The sequence below is a fragment of the Pituophis catenifer genome, unplaced genomic scaffold, assembly GCF_029215685.1.
Source record: "Pituophis catenifer annectens isolate HBS135680 unplaced genomic scaffold, rPitCat1.0.hap2 SCAF_1, whole genome shotgun sequence".
Taxonomy (NCBI): domain Eukaryota; kingdom Metazoa; phylum Chordata; class Lepidosauria; order Squamata; family Colubridae; genus Pituophis; species Pituophis catenifer.
The window spans coordinates 161,872,997-161,895,205 of record NW_027256881.1 but is presented as its reverse complement, the minus strand read 5'-3'; the positions used below and the strand labels follow the sequence as shown (position 1 = coordinate 161,895,205).

The window sequence follows — 22,209 nt, the reverse complement described above, 5'->3', positions numbered from 1 at the left end:
AAGTGAAAATAAAAACAGCAATTCTCTCAACACAGTTTCAAGTAACTTCTGCTCTTGTGCAGCAGGATAATTAAATCCAAGCCTTTATCCCTTTCTGAAAAATACAAAATGGTTGAATCTCTATCAAGAGCTGATAAGGTGATAATGAACTGAGAGAAAGACAAGTTACTGTTCTAAATTGATTTTCCTATGTTTATCTATAATGCACTGAGTGCAAGAAATAAATCATTATTCACAGTAGTGAAAAATCATCAGTCTTATTTTGAGTGAAGTATCTAAGACAAGAATATAGGCATAGAGGATACTGTTTACAAAGAGATTTGTTCACATTATTAACTGCATATCTGCTTTGAAATTCCCAAAATTGACAAAATCTAATTTTGATTTTCTTTTTACTTAGTTTTCAGCAAAAACAGCACAATTTCAGGATTTTAGACTATAATGTTAATAGGATACAGTTACCAAATTAATTTAATGTCTGGGTAAAGAAAAAAGGCACAATGAACTTCAACTCAATTTTATGTGCACAGGAGTTGAAAAGTCTGAGCCACCTTAAAGAGAAATTGATTTTAAAATTTATAAAATCTATAAATAGAGGCCAAAACACTGTATTAAAACAGATTATCTAGCAAGTAAAAATCTTGCACTTTAAAACACATACTTGTATCCTTTGCGATACAAGATCACTCTTTAAAGTGGCTCTACCTTGGCAGATATAGTAAAAGAATGAACACCTGCAATGTCTTGCTTAATTGTGGAAAAACAGCTGATCAACAAAGCTTTCTTCATGGCATCTGTCTGTATCTTCATCACAGTAAATACAACCCACATCCAATAACTACGTTACTTTTACGTTTTGTATCCCTTCACATCAAGGCATTGGGAGCAAAGTACATCCAGTGAACAACAGCAACAATATCAGTTTGTCTGATAGCTTACACAGTTTAAATTTCATGTTTACCCACAGCAATCCTAAATCCTCTTTAGAGCCAGGTTGGATAATTTCCCCATTACTCCCAAATTACCAGCTCAAGTAAATGTCTTCATTGTGAGCTGTACATTTATGCTTATGCTGAATAATAGCAGCTTCCACAAAGCCTCACACAACTAGTATGTATTTTAACTATATGAATAAGTTTATAGACTATTTTTTCTATAACTCTTCCAATACTCCAAAAAGAAGCTATTATGGTGCTTCTAAAATAGTTGCTAGTTTGTTGCCAACCACATCATCGTAAGCACTGGTAAGTAAAAAAATAGTTTAAGACTAAATTACAGTAAACATGAAAGCTCCACAGTTTAAACCAATATAAATCAACATTATTCAGTTATAAATTTAAACCCAAAATATATTGACTACTGAAAGATGAAAGCAAGATTCTTGTCAACCAATGCTGATTTGGAATAGCTTTGTTACTTTAACGCTGGACTCTTGCTTTCAGCTTAAAACAAAAGTTCAAGTCCATAATAGGTGGTAGCTCAGGTAAAATACCATGCACAGCATTTCATTATTTCAAAAAAAAAAGCAGGAACACACAGGCTGAAGAGTGGTCAAGTACAGCTTGCTGTTCTTAGAAATTAGGAATAATGGTCACCTTTTTATTAGTCCAAATACAATGTTCATTCTTCAAGCCCAAGCTTCTAAGGCAGTAATGAACACAATTACTGATATATGTAGTCTGTTTTAAACCAATTAATTACCAAGTTTTTAAGAAGTTTTTTTTTAATGTCAGTATCACCAATGAAAATAATTTGACTTGCTTTTCCTTTATTTATCTTCCACATTAAATATATGAAAATATGTTTGTAGAGGACAACAGTTGAGGCTCAAAAAAATTAAAATAGACTGGGCCTCTCAGAAGTCTTCCAAAATCATACTAAAGAGTCTTGATCCATAGCACGCTATTTCCATAGAAAGCTATTCTTGTGTGGGAAGCCAATGTGCCACCACGAAAAGGTATTCTTAAAACTGTAGACTGCAGTTATCAGCTTGTGGCCTCACGGGAAAAGGAAAAAAAATCAGGGGAAAGGTAGCAGAGACTGTTAAAAAAATTGAACAGTGTACGAGATCATGCATATGCATTTACAGTCCATGTGACAGGTACTTTTGGCAACTGCAAAATGACTGATATACAACTTGCTTTTAGAAGCATCAGACAAAGGGGCATGTGCTTGGAGCCTGTTTTTCCAATGGTAGATATCTGGTTGTGTATTTTACCGATGCAGGGTAGTCAAGCTGCATTGTCGTGAGCTTAAAAATTAAATTCTTTTGTTTGAAGATTGGCTGTTGGATCAAAATTGTAAGTACCTCCTTGTGTTGCTTCAGGAATGAGGCTGGGGTCCTCATCAATCTGCAAAGAAAGTACAGTCTGGAGTAATTGTAATCTTTATTATACAAGTAGGAAAACCTGCTCATCTAATATCTGGTCCAACTTCACTCAGATCTGGGCATTACAGTCACACTCTATCTCTTCAAACATATTAAGTGTTGAAATGTCCCCATATCTTTTGAAAAGCTACAATGAGAGTTTTCCCTTATGTTAAATAAGTAATTCTGTGAGATGTATGGAAGAAGAGGATAAAGTGAGAAATAATAAAGACAAAACAATTTAAAACAAAAACAAAAACAAACCTATTTTCTATTGAAAATATTCTTGCCCTATAAACTAGCAAGAAAGCTAAGGTGATAAAAAGACAAGAACTATCCTCTAGTAACAGGCATACAACAACCAGTAAGAAAGAAGTCTTCCAGCAACTCTCTGCGCATATCCAAGTTGATGTATCTGTTCCACAGTATCATTAAGGCATTTTAAAGGCTTCTCTTGAAAAAACAGGCGGAGGACAAGGATCTGATTTGCAAGTAGCAGCCATCTCACAATGGCTGGGATTTGCAGTTCTCAGCCATAAATTTTGCTTTTGTAGGTAGCCAGATTACTTGTGCACTGAGTGCCCTAGCTCAGTCCTAGATGCAGTGTATGGAAAGTTAATGTATCTTCAATGGGAATAAAAGGACTTGACTTTGGCATAGAATATTATGCAAAACTTTTTATAATACTTTTTTTATAATCATACTATTTTATAATATTCTGAAATGTCACAGGTACTTACATCATCACCAGAAAAATATTGATCTATTATCTCAAATGCTAGTTTATAAATGTCTTCATTCTCATGTTGTTGCAGTGCTTCTATTTTTTCTAAACCTAGCAAAGAATATGAAAATACAATTAACTTTACAAATTATTATTTTTAATCCACTGGTTTTGGCATATGACCTAAGACAGTTCAAATATTTTAAATGCAAATACAGGTATCCATCGTATCTTGCTGCTTTGGTCAAATGATGAAATGCTTTGGTCACACTGCAGGCACCAACCCTTTTGTGTATGCATGTAAGCAACCTTTTTAATACTTGTACAAATAAGTATGGCTTATGGCATGACATTTTGTTAATTTGACCCTCCCACACGCACACACGCTTCAGACACTGTTGAAAGGCAGTGGGTATGAAGCGCCTCTTCAAATTTTTAAAATAGTCACATTTTTTTTGCCATGGTTGTTTCATAAACTGCAGCTGTATGTGGGTGTAGCCAGCAGATCTCAATTTCTATGAAGACTTAAAAATACTCTATGGAGAGTTTATCATGAAGTTTAGGTAATTTGGCTCTACTGATATGGCTAATATGAGGAATTATGCTGAGATTTAGGCATTCAGTAATTTCATCGATTCACAATCATACATGTATTTACACAGTAGTAAAATTCAACTGGGCTGACCCTGAACTAAGAGTGTTTAGGATTGCCCCTCAAATGAATAAAATCCATTTTAAAAAGCAGTAGAAATGTGAAGTAATGGCAAAGGTCAGATAAGAGCAATCTGAGCTCAAAGCAGGAATGGAATTTGAGAAAATATCCCTGTAACATTTTAACCTTGATTATTAGACAACCCATGACCTGTTAATTGTTTCAGAGATATTTCCTTACCTAAACAGAGAAACAGAATGATCACAGGTGGGCAAGAAAGCGGGAGTGAATTCTGACTTCCTGCTGATTTCCCATTGAGTTTGTTTGTGGGAAACTGGCTGGTAACTTCCTTTCCCCTTTTCCCTCCTATCCTCTTCATTCTTTATTATTTATTAAATTTATATGCTACCCATCTCACTATCCAACATGACTTTGGGTGGTTTACAGTGCCAAAAAATCATAAATATAAAAGTTAACAACAATTAACTAAAAGCCAAGAAAGATTTTTTTTTTGGGGGGGGGGGGGTGTTCTGCCAACCAACCACCTCCAACATAGTGCACCCCATTAGGGCCCCAGGGTACATGGGAGTGTACAGGAGGTACTGCATGGGAGGCAGTGCTGATCAGGGAGAGTGTGTGAGGTTGTGCAAAAGGCGCTACATAGGTTGGGAAGGCTACATAGGCTGGAGAGCAGCACAGGTCATGGAGCACTTCCTCCCTTCCTTTCCTGCATTCAGGTTAAGTGGCTGTTGCAGAGTAGAGGAGGGAGTAAGAGAAATTTTTAAGAAACTAAAAATGTGTAAAACCTGTGAAATTTTACAGAAAGCCTAAAAATTGAAAATTATCATAGTATGCTGAAAATGAAGGTTATGTGACCACAGCAGCAGTGCAACAGCAGTCAGTAGCACTGAGGCAGCCACAACGTTTCCAAATTTCATTCTCTTGGGAGCTCCGAGTCCTGGATTTTTAGCTCATCTGACGTACCTTGGTTCAAAACTGTTGCCCTATGATGCACCTTTTCACCCAGTTAAAGTCATGACACTGACAGTTTTAATAGTATACAGATACAATCATGACAAGGCTATACTCTGTACCCTACACAGCAACTTTGAAAGGATCACTTTTAAATGCAAACTCTTGGCATGAAGAACAAAATGGGATCCTCTGGGATACTGTAGGCTTTGAACAGGAGTCTCTGAGGGCTACCTAGCATAAGCTTACCAAGATGAGCCAAAATTTCCATATCATGTTTCCACATACAGTACTTTCTCATAAATTGTCTATCCAGGAGTCTTGCAGAAAAGGTGAGATACTAGTCCAGTCATCACCAAGATTGATGCTGTATTCTAAATTGAGAGGTGGAACAGAACCAATAGACGAGGATCTACTTTTTACAGTAACAATCGTATCTAGAATCTTAAGTACCTGCAGAACATACAGAATAATGAAGAAATGTCAGACATGCTGACATTTGAGGGATCCCTCAAGGATTTTCATTCTATTTTAGAGGATCCAATAATCAGAAAAAGTGATCTAACCGTGACATGCAAATAAAAAACAGATTAAAATAAAAAAGTACATCTCTACTCTCCACTCACAATATTTTCATCAGAATAACAATATCAATTAAATATCACAATAAGTCAATTACGACAGATGGAGGTGGGGTCAAACTCCATCTTACCAAATGAAACCTTACCTCCACATTCTTCTATAATTTCTGCTATTGTGCTTGCCTCATCACCAGCCATTATTAGAATATTTTTTAGGCCATCCAGAACCACCTGCACTACTTGAGAATCTTTCACTTGCAGCAAGTTACAGAATGGTGGGATTACATTCTGCTGTACAAGATATTCAACCTGAGCAATGCAAAAGATATTTACAATTATTTGTGGCATTAGATATAAATCATTCTAAAAATTCTGCATGAATTTCATAAGATACACGAACCTGATCTTTTCTACCACTTATCGTTAAATTACTGATTGCCCAGGCAGCTTCTTTCTGAGTGCCAAAGTCACCCTAGACAATATAAAAATGATTTGCATTAGCAACATAACATCTTATGTTAGCTTAACAAAACATAAAAATAGGGAAATCTGGTATTTGACTGACCTTAGCCAATTGGTGAATTATCATAGGGATAAGTCCAGCATCAATTACAGCTTGAACCTGTTGCTGATTTCCTGCAGTAATATTGGATAGGAACCAAACAGCTTCCTACAATGAAAACAAAAGTTGCTTAAAGAGCCTTGATAGTACAGTGGTTTAGTGCACCCTGTTATTAACACAGCTGCCTGCAATTTCTGCTGGTTTGAATCTCTCCAAGGCTCAAGGTTGACTCAGCCTTCCATCCTTTCTAAGGTAGGTGAAATGAGGACCCAGTTTGTGGGGGCAATAAGCTGACTTTGTATAAAATATACAAAAGAATGAAGGCTATTGCTTAACGCATTGTAAGCCGCCCTGAGTCTCCGGAGAAGGGCGGCATATAAATCAAATTAAAAAAAAAAATACATGAAACTAACTTAGATGGACCAAGTGTGTCATCGGCTGATCTTTGAAACTTCCATTCCTTCCATTCAGGTGTATGGTTTTTCCTAGCTTTAATTTTATTTTACTGTGAACTAGAAAAAAATGAAACACAAAATATTTTACCAATATTCTGTGAGTTACATCTTTTTGCCTCACTGTATAGTACTTAATTATAAAAACTTAGATAATGTCTCCTAGGATTTTAAAAGAGACAACTGAAATTTCTCAGTTACCCTGTGGGATTTCTCATACCAATACAGGTGAACTCACTGTATCTCTCTTACAAAGCTACCATGAAGAAAGACTACCATGAAGAAAGGCATTAAAAGCCACTGATTGCTAGGAGTAGTTCTGCTTCTTTTTCTTAGGAGGACCAAGAGGATTTTATACCAAAAGAAAATTGAAATAGGTCTAAAAATAATCCTGGGGATTCTGTTCAGGAAACACCTGCCCTACCATTTTACCAAAAGGATATTCATAATTGGCTGACACTCTACCTACACTCCAAAGATCATTTTAAAGAGTGAATGTATGATGGTTTCTTCAAGGTTGTTAGGACTTTCCTCTTAAAAAGAGGTATTAATCATTTGGATCCAGTAAATAAATCCTCTCTTATTAGATGTTTACAATGAAGACCAAATTTATAATTTGTGAATATATAAATAGTACTTGTCTTTCTCAAGCTAAAGATAAAATACAATCCTTACACAGTTAATTTTTTATATAGTACATACCACTTTTTCCCTTTCCATTAATCAAAGATAGAAATTGACTAGAAGCACAATACTGGATTATACTAGGTGTGAAATCTTTGCACTTCTTTTAGCATTAGGAAAAGAAATCATTCCCTGTTAAATTTTTTAAAAAATGAAACAAGATTACCAAAATAATTTCAGCACTCACCTTATTTATTTTCTCTTTAGGATGTGTCAAAAGATTTGGGAAATGGGAGAGGACATCACAGTTGAGAACAACTTGTGTCTGTTCATCAGTACCCGTTACTATATTGCCAACTGCTCTTAGTGCTGCAGTCTTTAATTTAAGAAATGGTACAATTAACATTCTCTGTACTTTAAAGGGTCTATATTTCATTCTTAGAACTAGTTCAAATATGCTACAGACATATAGATTGAACACATATTGAATTATAGAAATACTCAAATATACATGCCTTTCCTCAAGCTCGCAGACAAAGAACATTGACTGGCTCTATGCACATATGAGAACTGCCCCTCTCTTTTTTAAATGTTACTTTCAGATTTGTTAGTAATCACAATCAATGCCAAATTCAAATCATATGTATAATGTCAAATCATACAAGAACAGATTACTCAAGAAATATGCTATTGAAATGTCTAGCCCTAGGCTTTATAATGAAAGATGTCGTATTTAATTTAAAAACATTCTATGTCCACACACAGGCATCTTACTGAATTGTGACAACTATTTACATGGAAGCTACAATTATTGACTCAGCGCAGGCAGAAGTAATGGTAAAGACACCCAGCAATATAATTTAAAAAGTAACAAATCCTACAATGAACTAGATAAAGTTGAAATTATTTTAGTGTGCTACCACTAAGATATGTTTGTATTTATATTTTTTGATCCAATGAATTACAATTCTTAGACGTTTCAGAAATGCATGTTTAGAATAAAGAAGCTATTCTGGTACAAATTCAGAGAAGAAACTAACAAAGGAACTTTGTACAGGTAGTCCTTGAGTTACGACCACAATTGAGCCCACAATTTATGTTGTGAAACATTTGCTAAGTGAGTTTTGCCCCATTTTACAACTTTTCTTGCCACATTTGTTAAGTCAATCACTGCATTTGTTAAGTTAGGAACACAGTTGTTAAATGAATCTGGCTTCCCCATTGACCTTGCTTGTCAGAAGGTCTCAAAAGGGGACAATGTGACCCTGGGACAGTGCAACCATCATAAAAATGAACCAATTGTCAGGCATCTGAGTATAAATCACATAACCATGGGGATGCTGCAATGGTCATAAGTGTGAAAATTGGTCATGTCACATTTTAGTGCTGTTGTAAATTTGAACAGTCACTAAATGAACTGTTGTAAGTCGAGGAATGCCTGTAATTTTACTGCAGTGTAAATTCAGTCCATTGTACTCATTTTGTCAACCTTAATGGCAGCCATTTTGGGCTGTCTATTGTAATTTCTTTCAAAGCCTAAAGAAATTGGTTATCTGCCATCTATTTGTTTCAATTAATAAATTTGCTAAACAAGCCTGCTCTGTGTAGGAATGGATAAAAAAATTATACTTCCACAGTTTATTATAGGCATGTATATTTCTTTTTCCAATTTCAGAAACTTTATTAAAATCTTAGCTAATTAATAACATTAGTATGTGTTTATATATAAAAAATCTGCAATAAACCAACAAATACTTATGGATGCAATCTTTCAGTTAATTTGTGTAGTGTACAAACATCATGGTACTCAAGTGATTTTGTTTTGCCTCAGTATAAACATAACACTAAAATGCCATTGCACTTCTTTTGTTCAGAAATTGCAACTTTCGTGCTTCTTACGGACCTGGCAAGCTCTCTATTCTGCTATTTCTGCATTCTTGATCAGACTACAAGAGCCTTTGAAACTTAACCATTTATACAACAAGAATCTGAAACATTTTTGAAGCTGATGGGAGTTACAGAAAGCACATGAGGTACAGAGTTTATGAAACTAATACTGCTTTTTTGAATCCTAGAATAAACTACATGAACAGAGGAGTAGGAAAATACTCAATATTATTGTTCTTATATCAATACACCCACTCATTTAGTGACTGAATTGTGTTCCAACGATCAGGTCCTTAAATAAAATAGTGTCTAACTGAACGTGTGTGTGTGTGTGTGTGTGTGTGTGTGTGTGTGTGTGTGTAGGGAGGAAGAGAGAGGGAAGGAGGGAGGGAGGGAGGGAGGGAGGGAGGGAGAGAGAGAGAGAGAGAGAGAGAGAGAGAGAGAGAGAGGGAGAGAGAGAGAGAGACTCTCTCGTTTGGATAAAGTTTTCTCAGATAAGTATACCAGCAATGCTGACTCCAGCATGCATAGTCACCAGCACACAAAATGTGTTGTAAATGTATGAACTGGTCCCAAATGATTTTTTTATTATTGTTTATTACCATCGTATTTGTGAATGGTTGCTAGTTAAGGTAGTTACTAAATAAGGAATGGCTATAGTAATTTGCTAACAAGCTTTTATGGACATAACTTAGTATATTCCCCTTCTTTCATTTGGAACAACCATACAATTACTCAGTTTTCTACCGATGTAGTCCATAAAATATGTAATATGCAATGAGAAAACACCTATGACTTAAGGAAATTATTTGTCTAAAAGATGGAGTGTACAGTAACTTTAATAAACATACATTGACCTGTTAAGTTAAAAAAAAAGTAGATGTAAATCAGCATTAAATACTTTCTCAGCACCTGGCTGACCTTGATTTGGGCTCAGAAACTAAACAGGGTTAAGCCTGATTAGCATTGGGATGAGAAACCACCAGGTCATCCCAGAGCAATACTGATTACCAGGAAGTAAAAAAAAAACTATCCTGGAAGAAGACAGTGGCAAATACTGTCAGATTATTGCCATGAAACACTGCATGGATGTATCTAATAGACAGCAGAAGTTGAGCTTGAGTCAAGAGCATATTTAGGGCATGTCAAATTTTTCAACTTTCAATTTCCAAACATTAGGGATGCTCAAAAGTTGTGACATGCCTTGGGGATTGTAAATATAGTTTGGTTACTTTAATATAATTTAGATGTGTATGGTAAGTAACTACATAAATATCGTAACTTTTAACATTTTGTTTGTTTCATTTGAAATAAAGCATGTTTATTGAGGAAGTATATTCAAAACACTCTTCAATGTTTATTTAATATATTTGCCTTTAAATAAGTGGATTTGACATACAAATAAACAGATGTTATCCAACAAAGATGTCTGAATTTTTGTCACTGATATACATTTTGTAATGTCATATCACATTGTACAATACTCAAAGCTTACCTGAACTTTTACTTCCTGATGGCTCAGCAAGGGGACTAAAAATGGTACTACACCTGAATCTATCACCATCTGTATTTGTTCATTCCCACCATCTGTTAGATAGGACAAAGCCCAAACAGTGTCCACAAGAATCTGTGCAAAGAGGACAGGTTATATATTAATATAAGATGGTAATTAACTTCTGAATCAGATTTTCTATGCACAAGAGTTTCAATTTATTACAGATTTTATATGTATTCTCTAAATTGCTTTCTATGGTTTTCTTTGCTGTTTTTTCTCATCAAGGAATATTTAAAAATTCTACCCCAAATAACTCAAAACATCTGAAGTGATGGCAATATTACTAACATTTAAAGAAATCAAGCAAAGAGAAAATGTTTAACCCTTCCACTATACATTTATTTTTCCTAATTGTTATAATTTTAATCCTTACTTTTGCATGAAACCAAACTGTGCCAACTCAGTAATCCAAACACATGAGCACAAGCTGAATTTCTGACATATAAGTATTGTATGAGTCAAACAAAAGCAATACAAAACAGCATCACCCACAGCAGGATTCAGTATAGCATGATATTTTATGTACAAGTGATTTGACTGCATCATAACGTCTACCATGTAAGGACCACTTATAGATCACCAGCAACAGAAAATTAACACATAAATAGAATCACATGCATCCCTGCACAAGGCAACTGATTTCCAGGTGTCTACCAGTTGCAGTATTTATGAAAAAGTAAACATATTTGGCAAGGAAGTTTTTATAGCAGCAATTAGGCAAAATGTAAGTAATACAGCTATTGATTTAATAAATAGTAATCTCCAGGAGAAAGAATATTCCTTTAGGATTTACTTACATTTATATCTGTATGATATATTAGAACACACAAGGCTGGTAAAATCTGTTGAGAAAAAAGGATTACCAAAGGCCATTAATATTTGGAAAGCAAAAATACAATATATCTTTCACAGTTCTCAACCTACACCTATTCGTTTAGTGATAATTTGAAGTTACAACAGTAGTGATAAAAAAGACATGACCATTTTTCACACTTACAACCTTTGAGCATCCTCTTGATCATGTGACCAAAGTTCAGATGCTTGGCAACTGGCATCTATTTATGATAGTTGCAGTGTCCCGGGTTATGTGATCGCCTTTTGTGATATTCTGACAAGCAAAGTCAATGGGGAAGCCAGATTCACTTAACAACCGTATTACCAACTTCACTTATCACCTGTGGCAATAAATGTTGTAAAATGGGGCAAAACTCAACAAGTGTCTTGCTAAGCAATAGAAATTTTGGGTTCTATTGTGGTCATACGTCGGGAACTACCTATATAATCTCCAAGCTAGTGAGGTTATTTTACTTGTGTGGTTAAGGACATTTCTCAAGTAATATAAACTACATGGCAGTGGATTCAATTTTTAGAGGCACAGTTTTCACACTACTATCTTAGGTTCAGACAGATCTAGATTCAAAGCTTGAAAATTTCCTTAAGTAATTGCAGTATTTCAGAGATTTCCCTGAATATGCCTTAACAGTCAGTATTTCCTTCACTAACAAAATTAGACTTGGAAGTCACAGTTAAATAAAATAGAAAACAAACCTAATGAATAACTAGTTATTGAAACAAGGCTCAAATGAATAGGCCTTAAGACAATGTATCATATATTATGGGAAAGGTGATTTGCAGTGCAGCTGAGCTGCAAAAGTACACATTGGTAGTTCTTTATTTACCTCCTGAACTGTCTCCATAGGTGGTGGGGGATCCTTATTCCTGCAGAGATTTACAATGACCCATGTGACGTTCCGGAGAAAAGTGATGGGAATGGAGGGGTTGATGAAGGATAGAAGCGGTTTGACAACTCCCAGTGATATGACATAATCTCTACACTGAGGACCATCACCTACAGAAGTGAAAATTTAAAAAAAAATTATATTCATAATGGCAAATTCTTGGAATGTATGCAGTGACATGTATGGGCACTGATGTTCTGTGACACAGATTCTATGTTTCTCCATTAGAAACTGCTCAGCAAAAATCTAATTGCACAATTTTGCATTTATTTACTATAATTTAAGCTAAATTCTCCAAAACATGTTTTATTCTGCTGCAGTAGTAAAAAACAAAAAATAGATCTTGGAGAAACATAGTCTCATCAGGTAATGCCAATGTATAAGATTAGAGTTTAAAGCCTTCAATGCCATTGAATTTGCTTTTTAAAATACTATTACTTACCAATAATATTCCCAAGGGCCCAAACAGCTTGTTCACAAACATTTTGATGCGGTGAATGGAGCAATCTTAAGAAGAGAGGTACTGCATCTGTAATAAAGGTATGCTTCAGTGAAATGTGATCTTCAAGACACATATTGCATTTTGGTACTTAACAGAAACAAAAATAACACAAAAGTAATAGCTGAAATTCATCTAATGTTAACTGGGAACTAGATTCCATGCTATTTCAGGAGGAAAATGAGTGAATTTTTATAGTAAGATATAAGCTACTTTAACCATCCAGAAATAACTACTTGCTCTATAACACAAAAGATTATGCTTTGCAAAAAAGAATGTATTTATTTATAGAGGATAATTCCCAAAATCCTCTCCTTGAAATGGGCTGAAAGATAATATAAACATTTGCAATCTTCTTGGAACAATAATTTCTGACTGACTATACACTCTTTCATTTTCTGTCACTAGATTCAGAGGATAGGAATTGTGCATTTAAAATATTTCAGTTTCACCTTATTATTTATTATTTATTATTATTATTATTATTATTATTATTATTATTATTATTATTATTATTTATTTATTTATTTATTTATTTGATTTATATGCCGCCCTTCTCCGGAGACTCAGCGTTATGCAATAGCCTTCATACTTTTGTATATTTATACAAAGTCAGTTTATTGTCCCCACAAACTGGGTCCTCATTTAACCTACCTTAGAAAGGATGGAAGGCTGAGTCAACCTTGAGCCTTGGAGAGATTCGAACCAGCAGAAATTGCAGGCAGCTGTGTTAATAACAGGGTGCTTTAAACCACTGTACTACCAAGGCTCTTCTAACCCAGGAGCTAATTTCAAGGTTGTATGAACATTTATTCATATTTGTATTTACATTTTCTTGGTTAGGGTAGTAGCAGATAAATCATTCATAATCAACATTTCTGCAAGGCATCAATGTCAACCTTAGCATCAGAGATATGCCTTAATTCATAGGAAAGGCCTCAAATAAGGAGGCTATCTAGCTACCATTGTGACTATTGCCATGGTTGGGAATAGGATTCATTTTCCCAATCAAATCTAAACATTATGGGAGCAAAGATAAAGAAACACAATAATTAAGATATAAAGATATAGGCAAGTTTTTTTATAGATGGTAGAGCTCTTTAACATAATCAGGTCTGAAATTGTTTAAAATAGGCAACAGCATCCCATTCCCCAAAGATGTATTAATGATTGCATGGACCCAATAAATGGCACCTCCCAGGAGGCCTTAACTAACCAAGAGAATATGGATCAAAAACATAGATGGTTCAGTCCAAAATTCCAGAACCAATAAACTCCTCCCAGATAACTTACATATATACAGGTTATACAGTCTATGGCATGTGAAGGTTATATAAAGTATGTGCCAAATATTTACATGAAGAGGAAATTATATATGCTTATTATATTGTTAAAAGGTACTTCATTTGAATATTAAATATTTAAAACACTTACTAGACTGTACAACAGCTTGAGTCTGTAAAGAAGTGCCTGATGCTATGTTAGTCAAGGCCCAAGCAGCTTCAAACTGTAAGGAAGGACTGTTTATAAAAAGACAAAAATACAATATAATAGCAATGACATCTACAAACTGCAACAAAGAGGTATTCAGTTATTATGAAAGCATTAATTTACTACTCTATAATTTCCTATATCCATTCCTTATGTATGCTATTACAATATCCCTGAAAAGTGACCTATTTTTAATGATAATTTCAGGAAATTATGAGCTGTATAGTAATGCACAAATGTTTATTTTGGCAGAACATCAATGCGTATTAAACTCCTGGCATAACTTTTTATTTGACAGGTTGCCTTTTTTCCCCTGGATTTTCTAATATACTGAAAACTGTTGCAGCACTGTGGATGCAATCTAAACTATTCAATAATTGAGTATGGCTCAAAACTTTGATGGCTTTTAGCGCAGCTGTGCACTGATATAGAGTGCACAGACCATTTTGCACACTTGTTGTAGTCCATTTGTCACACAGGTGACTTTTCCTGTACATACTAAAGAAGTTCATCCTATCCTCTCTAAAATGGACATTGACTTACCTGAATGTCCTTTTTCGGAACGCTGCGTATACACTCCAGCATTGGGAAAATCCTCTTATCTGACAGCAACTGAGAGAACTTTTTTTTTACTTATCTACCCACTCTGTGCTCTATCCACGCCCCCTTTTGCACCCGAATCCCCAGTCTTGAACGAAGACACCACAGGTAAACTACAACAAAATTTATTAACACAAAACCACCACAAGCCAACATACAAAGAAAGGGAGGGAAATGGAGTGTATACGCAGCGTTCCGAAAAAGGACATTCAGGTAAGTCAATGTCCATTTTCCAGAACGCTGCTACTACACTCCAGCATTGGGACATACCCAAGCCTAACTCCCAGGGACGGGCAAAACACTATCCAACTCAGAGGACCCAGACACCACTGCTTGCAAAACTCGTCGCCCAAAAGACGCCTCAGCCGAGGCATAGGCATCAATCCGGTAATGTCTTATGAAAGGCGACAAAGAAGTCCAGGTAGCCGCTCTACAGATGTCCAACACAGAAGCCTGGGTAGCCCAGGCTGCTGAAGTAGCCGCACTCCGCGTAGAATGAGGCAGAATGTTCCCAGGAACAGGACGACGCTGATTCTCATAAGCAGCAGCAATACAGGCCTTAATCCAACGACCAATCGTAGTCGACGACACTTTCTGACCCATGGATGCAGGATGAAACGAAACAAATAGGGCCTCCGTCTTCCGAAACTCGGCCGTCCTACGCATGTAACGTCTCAACGCCCTGCGCACATCCAGAGTGTGCCAAAGAACCTCCCGATGATGACTCAGCGACGGGCAGAAATCCGGAAGCACTAATTCCTGCGCCCGGTGAAACCACGAATTAACTTTGGGCAAAAAGGCAGGATCCATCCTCAGGACCACAGTGTTAGCATGAAAAATGCACAAGTCTTTCCTGACGGATAAGGCAGCGAGCTCAGAAATGCGCCTAGCCGACGTGATCGCCAGGAGAAAGGCAACTTTGAACGATAGAAACTTAAGTGAAGTGGAACCCAGCGGCTCAAACGGGGACAAAGTGAGAGCCTGCAAAACTAAAGATAAATCCCAAGAGGGATAACGGTGAACCGTAGGCGGTCTCAGGTTCGTAGCTCCATGAAGAAACCCCTTCACCCACGGATGATGAGCCAAGGAAGTGTACGGTGGACAGGACAGCACAGTGGCCAGGGCCGCCACCTGGCGCCTGAGAGTGGCGGGAGACAAACCCCGCTCCAAACCCGCCTGTAGAAAGATGAGGACATCCTGAACCGATGCAGACGTAGGATCCACATGAGCAGTCGCACACCAACGGCAAAAGGCCCTCCACGTGGCTTCGTAGATCCTCGTCGTGGATGGACGACGGGCCGACTGAATCGTACCAATCACCGTATCCGGCAAACGGCCTTTCTTCAGGAGGACGCGCTCAAATGCCAGACGGCCAACTGCAGCCACTGGGGCTCGGGATGACGAATGGCCCCCTGACACAGCACGATTCGATGTGGAGGAATCACCCACGGTTCTGTCACCGAAAACTCCACCAGATCCGCGAACCACGGCCTGCGGGGCCAATGTGGAGCCACCAGTAACATCTCTGCCCTCTCCGCAATCATCTTGCGAACCACCTGCTGAATCAGTGTGACGGGCGGGAAGGCATACAGCAGACCCGCTGGCCAACGACACCGCAGAGCGTTCGTGTCTTCTGCCGCTGGAGTCGGATAACGAGTGATGAACCGGGAAAGCTGGGCGTTGGTCGGACTGGCGAACAAGTCCACCAGGGGCCGTCCGAAGCGAAGACAAATCTCCTGAAATAGACTGGGAAGCAGCTGCCATTCGGCCTGGTCTATCACTTCTCTGCTGAGCCAATCCGCTCGTGTGTTGGCTTCCCCGGAAATGTGGTCTGCGAGGATGGACTCCAGATTCCTCTCCGCCCAGTTGAACAGACGTGTCGACTCGAGCATCAGCGACTGTGACTTCGTCCCCCCTTCCCGGTTTATGTGCGCTTTGGCAGATGTATTGTCCGTGAGAATCAGGACATGACGACCCCAAATCAGCGACTGGAAATGCAGAAGGGCGAGACGAATAGCTCGAAGTTCTAATAGGTTGATGCTCAGTGCACGTTCCTCTGGAGACCATAGTCCTTGGCCCACCTGGGCACCTAGGTGGGCTCCCCAGCCATGGAGACTGGCATCGGTGGTGATCACGATCCGGTCTAGTTCCAGGAAACTGCAACCTTGCAGGATGGCCGACGACTTCCACCAACCCAGTGACAGTCTGACTCGCGGAGGCACGACCACCGTCCTTGTGGAGTTGGAACTGCCCGTTCTCTGGAATGGAAGAAGAAGCCATTGCAGTGGACGAGAATGTCTGCGTGCCCACGGAACAACGCGGAAGCACGAGACCATCTTCCCCAACAAACGTGACAGCGTCAATAGCGGAGCCCTCCTCCGGGTTAGCACTTGGCCCACAAGCGATTTGATGTTTTTCGCCCTCTCTGAAGACAGGAAAACCTGACCCTTCTCTGAGTCTATCAGGGTCCCGAGGTGTAGGATCGCGGTCGTGGGGACGAGCTGGCTCTTGTCCAAGTTGATGGAGAAACCGTGCTCTCGGAACGTCGAAAGCACCCTGTCCCTGTCTTGCGCCGCTTGTGTCCTGGACGAGGACAGGATCAGAATGTCGTCCAGGTAACATAACACCCTCACCGGAACGGTACTGAGAGAAGCGGCCACTACCGCCACCAGCTTGGTGAAAGTCCTGGGAGCCGAGGAAAGACCGAACGGCATCGCACAGTACTGGTAATGCCTGCCCGCATACTCGAATCGCAGAAACTGTCGATGCGAAGGAAGTACTGGAACATGCAGGTACGCTTCTCGCAAATCCACCGACTGCATCAGGTCCCCTTGGCGAATAGAAGACAGAATGGACCGAAGGGAGTGCATCTTGAAACGACGGTAACGTACCGCCCGATTCAACTCCTTGAGGTTGAGAATGCCTCTGACTCCTCCCGAACTTTTGGGAACCAAAAATAGAACCGAATAGAAGCCGGTCCCCCGCTGGTCCAACGGGACCGGTTCTATCGCACGGATCTCCAGCAGGTGCGCTATCTCTTCCACCATCAGGTTGCGAGAGTCTGTGGACAGGGAAACTGGGCACCGGACGAACCGTCGTGGGGGCCGATCCATGAACTCGATTGCGAGGCCCTCCGAAATAGTACGACGCACCCACTCGTCCGGAGTGGACCGGGCCCACCGATGACAAAAGGCCCGAAGACGACCTCCCACTGGTCCCGGAGTCGGTGAGTCATTTGCCCCTTCTGAAGGGCCTAGAAGTGGATCCACGATAAGGGCGCTTGGAGGAGGACTGTGATCTGCCACGCTCTCTGAAACGTTGTCTGTCGGAGAAGCGGTCTGGAGTCTGGAACGACTGCCGGTAAGTCGAGGGGCCTCCCTGCCCCGAGTAGGAATGAAATGGCTGACGTTGCGTGTAAGGGGTGTAACGCCTGTCCTGTCTGCGAAAGGACGAGGGCATAATTTTGCGTTTGTCTTTGTCCTCCACAAGAATCGGCTCCAATGCCGTGCCAAACAAGTTCGGAGCTTTATACGGGGCCGCCGCCAACTTCCACTTGGTTTTCACATCGGCTTTCCACGGCCGTAGCCAGAAAAGGCGTCGGGACGTGACAGAGGTCGCTAACGCCCGCGATGCAAACTTGACAGAGTTCAACGAAGCATCCGCCGAATACTCTGTGGCTGCAATAATTTTGTTAATATCGTGGCGCAAGCGGGTATCCTCTGGAGGGAGTCGTTCCTGAAGTTGGCGCAGCCAGATCAAAGAAGCCCTATTGAAGAATGAAGTAGCCGTGGCAGTTCTAACAGTCCAGGCCACGGCTTGATGAGACCTACGAAAGGCCAATTCGGTGCGCCTGTCCTCCGATTTGAGCCCCTCCAGCGGATCGGATGAGACCATCGAATGCGAAGTGAGAGACGCCACCGGTGCATCCACAGTGGGCACGTCCAACATGGCTTCAAGTTCGGGCGCCGCACAGAACAGCTTCTTATCTAAATTGTTTGGTGCAGTGGACGACCCTGGTTGGGCCCAAGGCGCTTGCAGAACATCCGCGAACAGTTGAGGGCACGGAATAAAGTCCTTCTCCTGCTTGACTTGCTTAAACAGGGCATCATGAGGACCGGTCTCAGACGGGGTAGTCGGGGGTTGTGCTCCCACCGAACCCAGATTAGTAGTCAAACGAGCCTTGTGAAGGAGGGACTTAAATAGTGAGGGACGAAACAAGCCCGTGAAGGCTGGAGTGTCAGGTAACAGACCTTCATCCTCAGAGAATTCGAGTTCATCGGGGCCCTCCTCGTCATGGCCCGAGCCCTCAGACGAAACAGACTCACGAGGCGAGGGGGAACGAGCCCTGCGAGAGCTTGAAGAGGCCAACGTGCCCGAAGTTCCCGCCGCCGATGACTGGGCCGCTGTCTGCGCTCCGGCCGCCATAATAGAAGCCAACGCTGTTGACAACATCGTCTGGAAGTCGAACTGGGACGAAGGCGGAGGATTGCCCACTTCTCTGAGTCCCGCTGCTGTAGGCGTAAAAGTGGCCGAAGGTTGGCTTCGAGGAGGCGGGAATGCCTCCAACCCCGCTGAGGAAACATCAGGCATCGACTGGGACACGCCCTTCTGCCAAGCCAAGGAACCGGATTGGACCGCTCTCCGCTCCGAAAGGTCAGGAACCGGAACCGTCTGGTGGGCGGATCCCGCATCACCACGGACCAAAGAAGCTGACGCCTGCTTGGCCTTCTCACATCTCTTTTCCAAGGCGTTATGACGCCTGAGAGCATCCTTCTCAGCGGCAGAGGAGGTCTTAGAGTGGCGGGACTTGTGACCGCCAGACGCAGAGCGTTTGCCCGATTGTTTCTTGCGGGACTTAGATCTGACAGGGCTAACCTCCTGATCACTGTCTGAGGAGAACGAGCAGTCCGCCATGGTGAGGATGCCCAAATTGAATAGTAATTATAAATTAATTGTAGTAATAAATAATGAATCAGTGATTGATTGCTTGATTAATTGATTAATTGATTAATTGATTGGAAATATGCTTATTTGAATAATTAATTGATTGATTGGATGACTGGCTGCTTTGAAGACAAAATTAAGAGATATCCGCTTGTTTGATTAATTAATTGAATGAGTAGATGAAATTTTGCTTAATTGCTAATTGATGTAGAATTGATAGTCTGGCTACCGCTCTGGGCAATGTACTATGCCCCAACAAACAGTGCTGGCCCTCCTGCCACGCTGAATCCAAGGGCCCCCTGTTTCTGCCCAGGAGAGAGGACAAGCCTTGCACAAAAGGCTGCAAACGGGGTGAGCGATAGACTGGTGATGCTCCTCCCCCCTTCTTTCCTCCTTCGAGTCAATGCCCAGACCGGGACAGAGACTCAGCAGCCAGACCTCGGAGTAAAGGCTGCGGCCCTTTAACTAGGGTCCGCGCTGCCACGAGGTGCATCCAAAATGGCGGCCGCCCTGATGCTCAAAATGGCGGCCGCAAGTTGGTGGCGTAGTTACAAATGGCGGCCCGCCCGAGCTTCGAAGGATGGCGGAGCGCTTTTTCCCCCCCCTGGCGCCGCTCAGACGCGGACGCCAACCAGGGCTGGAGATCGGAGCGGTTTTGGCGCGTCGGGAGGGTAGCGAGCCCCGACAGCCACGCTACACCCCCCCCCCAGTTAAAACTTACGGCCGGAGCTCCGAGGCCGACAATCCACGCCGTCAGAACACAGCGCCGCCCGCAGAAGCCTGACGGGACGGTCGCTGGATGAATCACGCCTCCAAACTCAGCGAGCCGGTAGCCGCGCCTGAAATGTCCTCCGGCCCGGCTCGCCGTTCCACACGAGAGTCGGGGAGCTATTCCTTAGCCCCGACCTCTCTGGCAATAGTAAGGCTTCACCGGATCCGCCCCGCAGGGACAGAAGCCGGCAGCAGCAGGCGCTAAAGCGCAAAAGCCGGTACGACCCAGCTCCCTGGGCACGAAACCGACAAGCAGCTGAGGGGCTCACCAGAAAGAAGACAGAAGTCTAAACTGAACCGAAAAACAAAAAAAGGGAAAAATAAAAAGGGGGCTAATCAAAAATAACCAAAGGCCTAACGCAACACTCAGAGCACAGAGAAAATCCTCCCAGTGTGTCAGCAACTGAGAGAAAGACTGGGGATTCGGGTGCAAAAGGGGGCGTGGATAGAGCACAGAGTGGGTAGATAAGTAAAAAAAAAGTTCTCTCAGTTGCTGTCAGATAAGAGGATTTTCCCAATGCTGGAGTGTAGTAGCAGCGTTCTGGAAAAGTAGCTTTTGTAACCCACTCCAGTGGATTAATAGAAAGATTTACATTTCAAAATACCTTCTGTCCTGGGGTGGTGGGTAATCTTGAAAGCCATGGACGTTTTTTGAGAAAGTAAGATTCACGCTGGGCATGGCAAGAATGCAAAGTGGGGAGGGCTTGGATTTTCCATTGTTTCCCCTCAATTTTATGTCCTTTTGGAGGGTGTTATTTTTGAAGCTAAATTAAGCTTACTCTGTTTGCACTAAAGTTTCCTGTATTTCAAAATGAAGATAACCTTGCTGCCCATGGTCATATGGGACTCCCAGACAACAACAACAACCAAAAGTCTATGAAGGTTTCATTAAGATTTGGGATCTCAAGTTTACCAACCCTGTTTCAATTCATACAGGTGAAGGCAAGAGTACAATGCTGAAGCTGTTTTTCAAGTTAATCACTGTGGTCGACATGTAAGAATATAATATGAACCACGCTTAAAGCTGTATTTAAAATGATCCAAGTAGGAAGCCATCACCACCATAGCAAATTCCTATCAGCTAACTGTACAATCTCAAATGTAATTTAAAAAAAGTTTTTCAGTGGAGGAGTTCCAATCTTTTCAAATCTGTTGGTTATTTGTCTTCTAATCCATTTCCTGGCCTATAATAAACTTTTGGAGATGTAATGATAAGAACAGTAAACAATATTCTAAATGAAGTAACATCTTACGTAATTTATATAAAGGCATTACATAATCTTAATCCTGAAGGTGGTGATGAGACCTTTAATAAGATCTTATCAGATAGGCAGATTCAATTTGGAGAAGGCAGTCATGGAAATAACTAGGACCTGAGCCATGTAGGACTTTCAAGGTGTAGTACCTTGAGTTGCATTCAAAAGCCAATGAAGCTCCCACAGTCGTGATGTTACATGGGGGAACTTTAGTGCACCATAATTACTTGGACTGCTGAATGAAGCAGAAGTTCTTGATAATCTTCAAGACAGCCCCATGAACAGCACACTACAATAATCTGCTGATGAGATGACAAGAGAATGAGTGACTTAACTGAGTGAGGCTTTTTGATCTAGGAAAGGTCACAAACAGCTGACAATATGTAATTGTGCATAAGCCTTTGCATCTTCCCCTGCTATTTAAGCAGGAACTGTAAGTCCAAAAAGAACCCTCAAGTTGCAGACAATTCCATTTGGGTAATGTTACTTTGTCCACAGTCAATGATAACTGGATTCAGTCAGCTTTCAAATC

General features: G+C 40.6%; 1 protein-coding gene across 2 annotated transcripts in view; it reads right to left on the bottom strand.

The window, feature by feature from the left end:
• Nucleotides 1-237: 237 nt before the first annotated feature.
• KPNA3 (karyopherin subunit alpha 3) overlaps nucleotides 238-22,209 on the bottom strand; it is a 43,825-nt gene continuing 21,853 nt past the window's right edge. For both annotated transcript variants that reach the window (XM_070933131.1, XM_070933133.1), the window contains 11 exons: nucleotides 14,050-14,135; nucleotides 12,559-12,645; nucleotides 12,057-12,226; nucleotides 11,175-11,219; nucleotides 10,318-10,449; nucleotides 7,183-7,311; nucleotides 5,863-5,967; nucleotides 5,698-5,769; nucleotides 5,444-5,606; nucleotides 3,109-3,203; nucleotides 238-2,351 (listed from right to left, as the gene is read on the bottom strand). In XM_070933131.1, coding sequence (XP_070789232.1) covers nucleotides 2,253-2,351; nucleotides 3,109-3,203; nucleotides 5,444-5,606; nucleotides 5,698-5,769; nucleotides 5,863-5,967; nucleotides 7,183-7,311; nucleotides 10,318-10,449; nucleotides 11,175-11,219; nucleotides 12,057-12,226; nucleotides 12,559-12,645; nucleotides 14,050-14,135 — 1,183 coding nt within the window. In that variant the 3' untranslated portion in view covers nucleotides 238-2,252. The remainder of the gene's footprint in view (nucleotides 2,352-3,108; nucleotides 3,204-5,443; nucleotides 5,607-5,697; nucleotides 5,770-5,862; nucleotides 5,968-7,182; nucleotides 7,312-10,317; nucleotides 10,450-11,174; nucleotides 11,220-12,056; nucleotides 12,227-12,558; nucleotides 12,646-14,049; nucleotides 14,136-22,209) is intronic.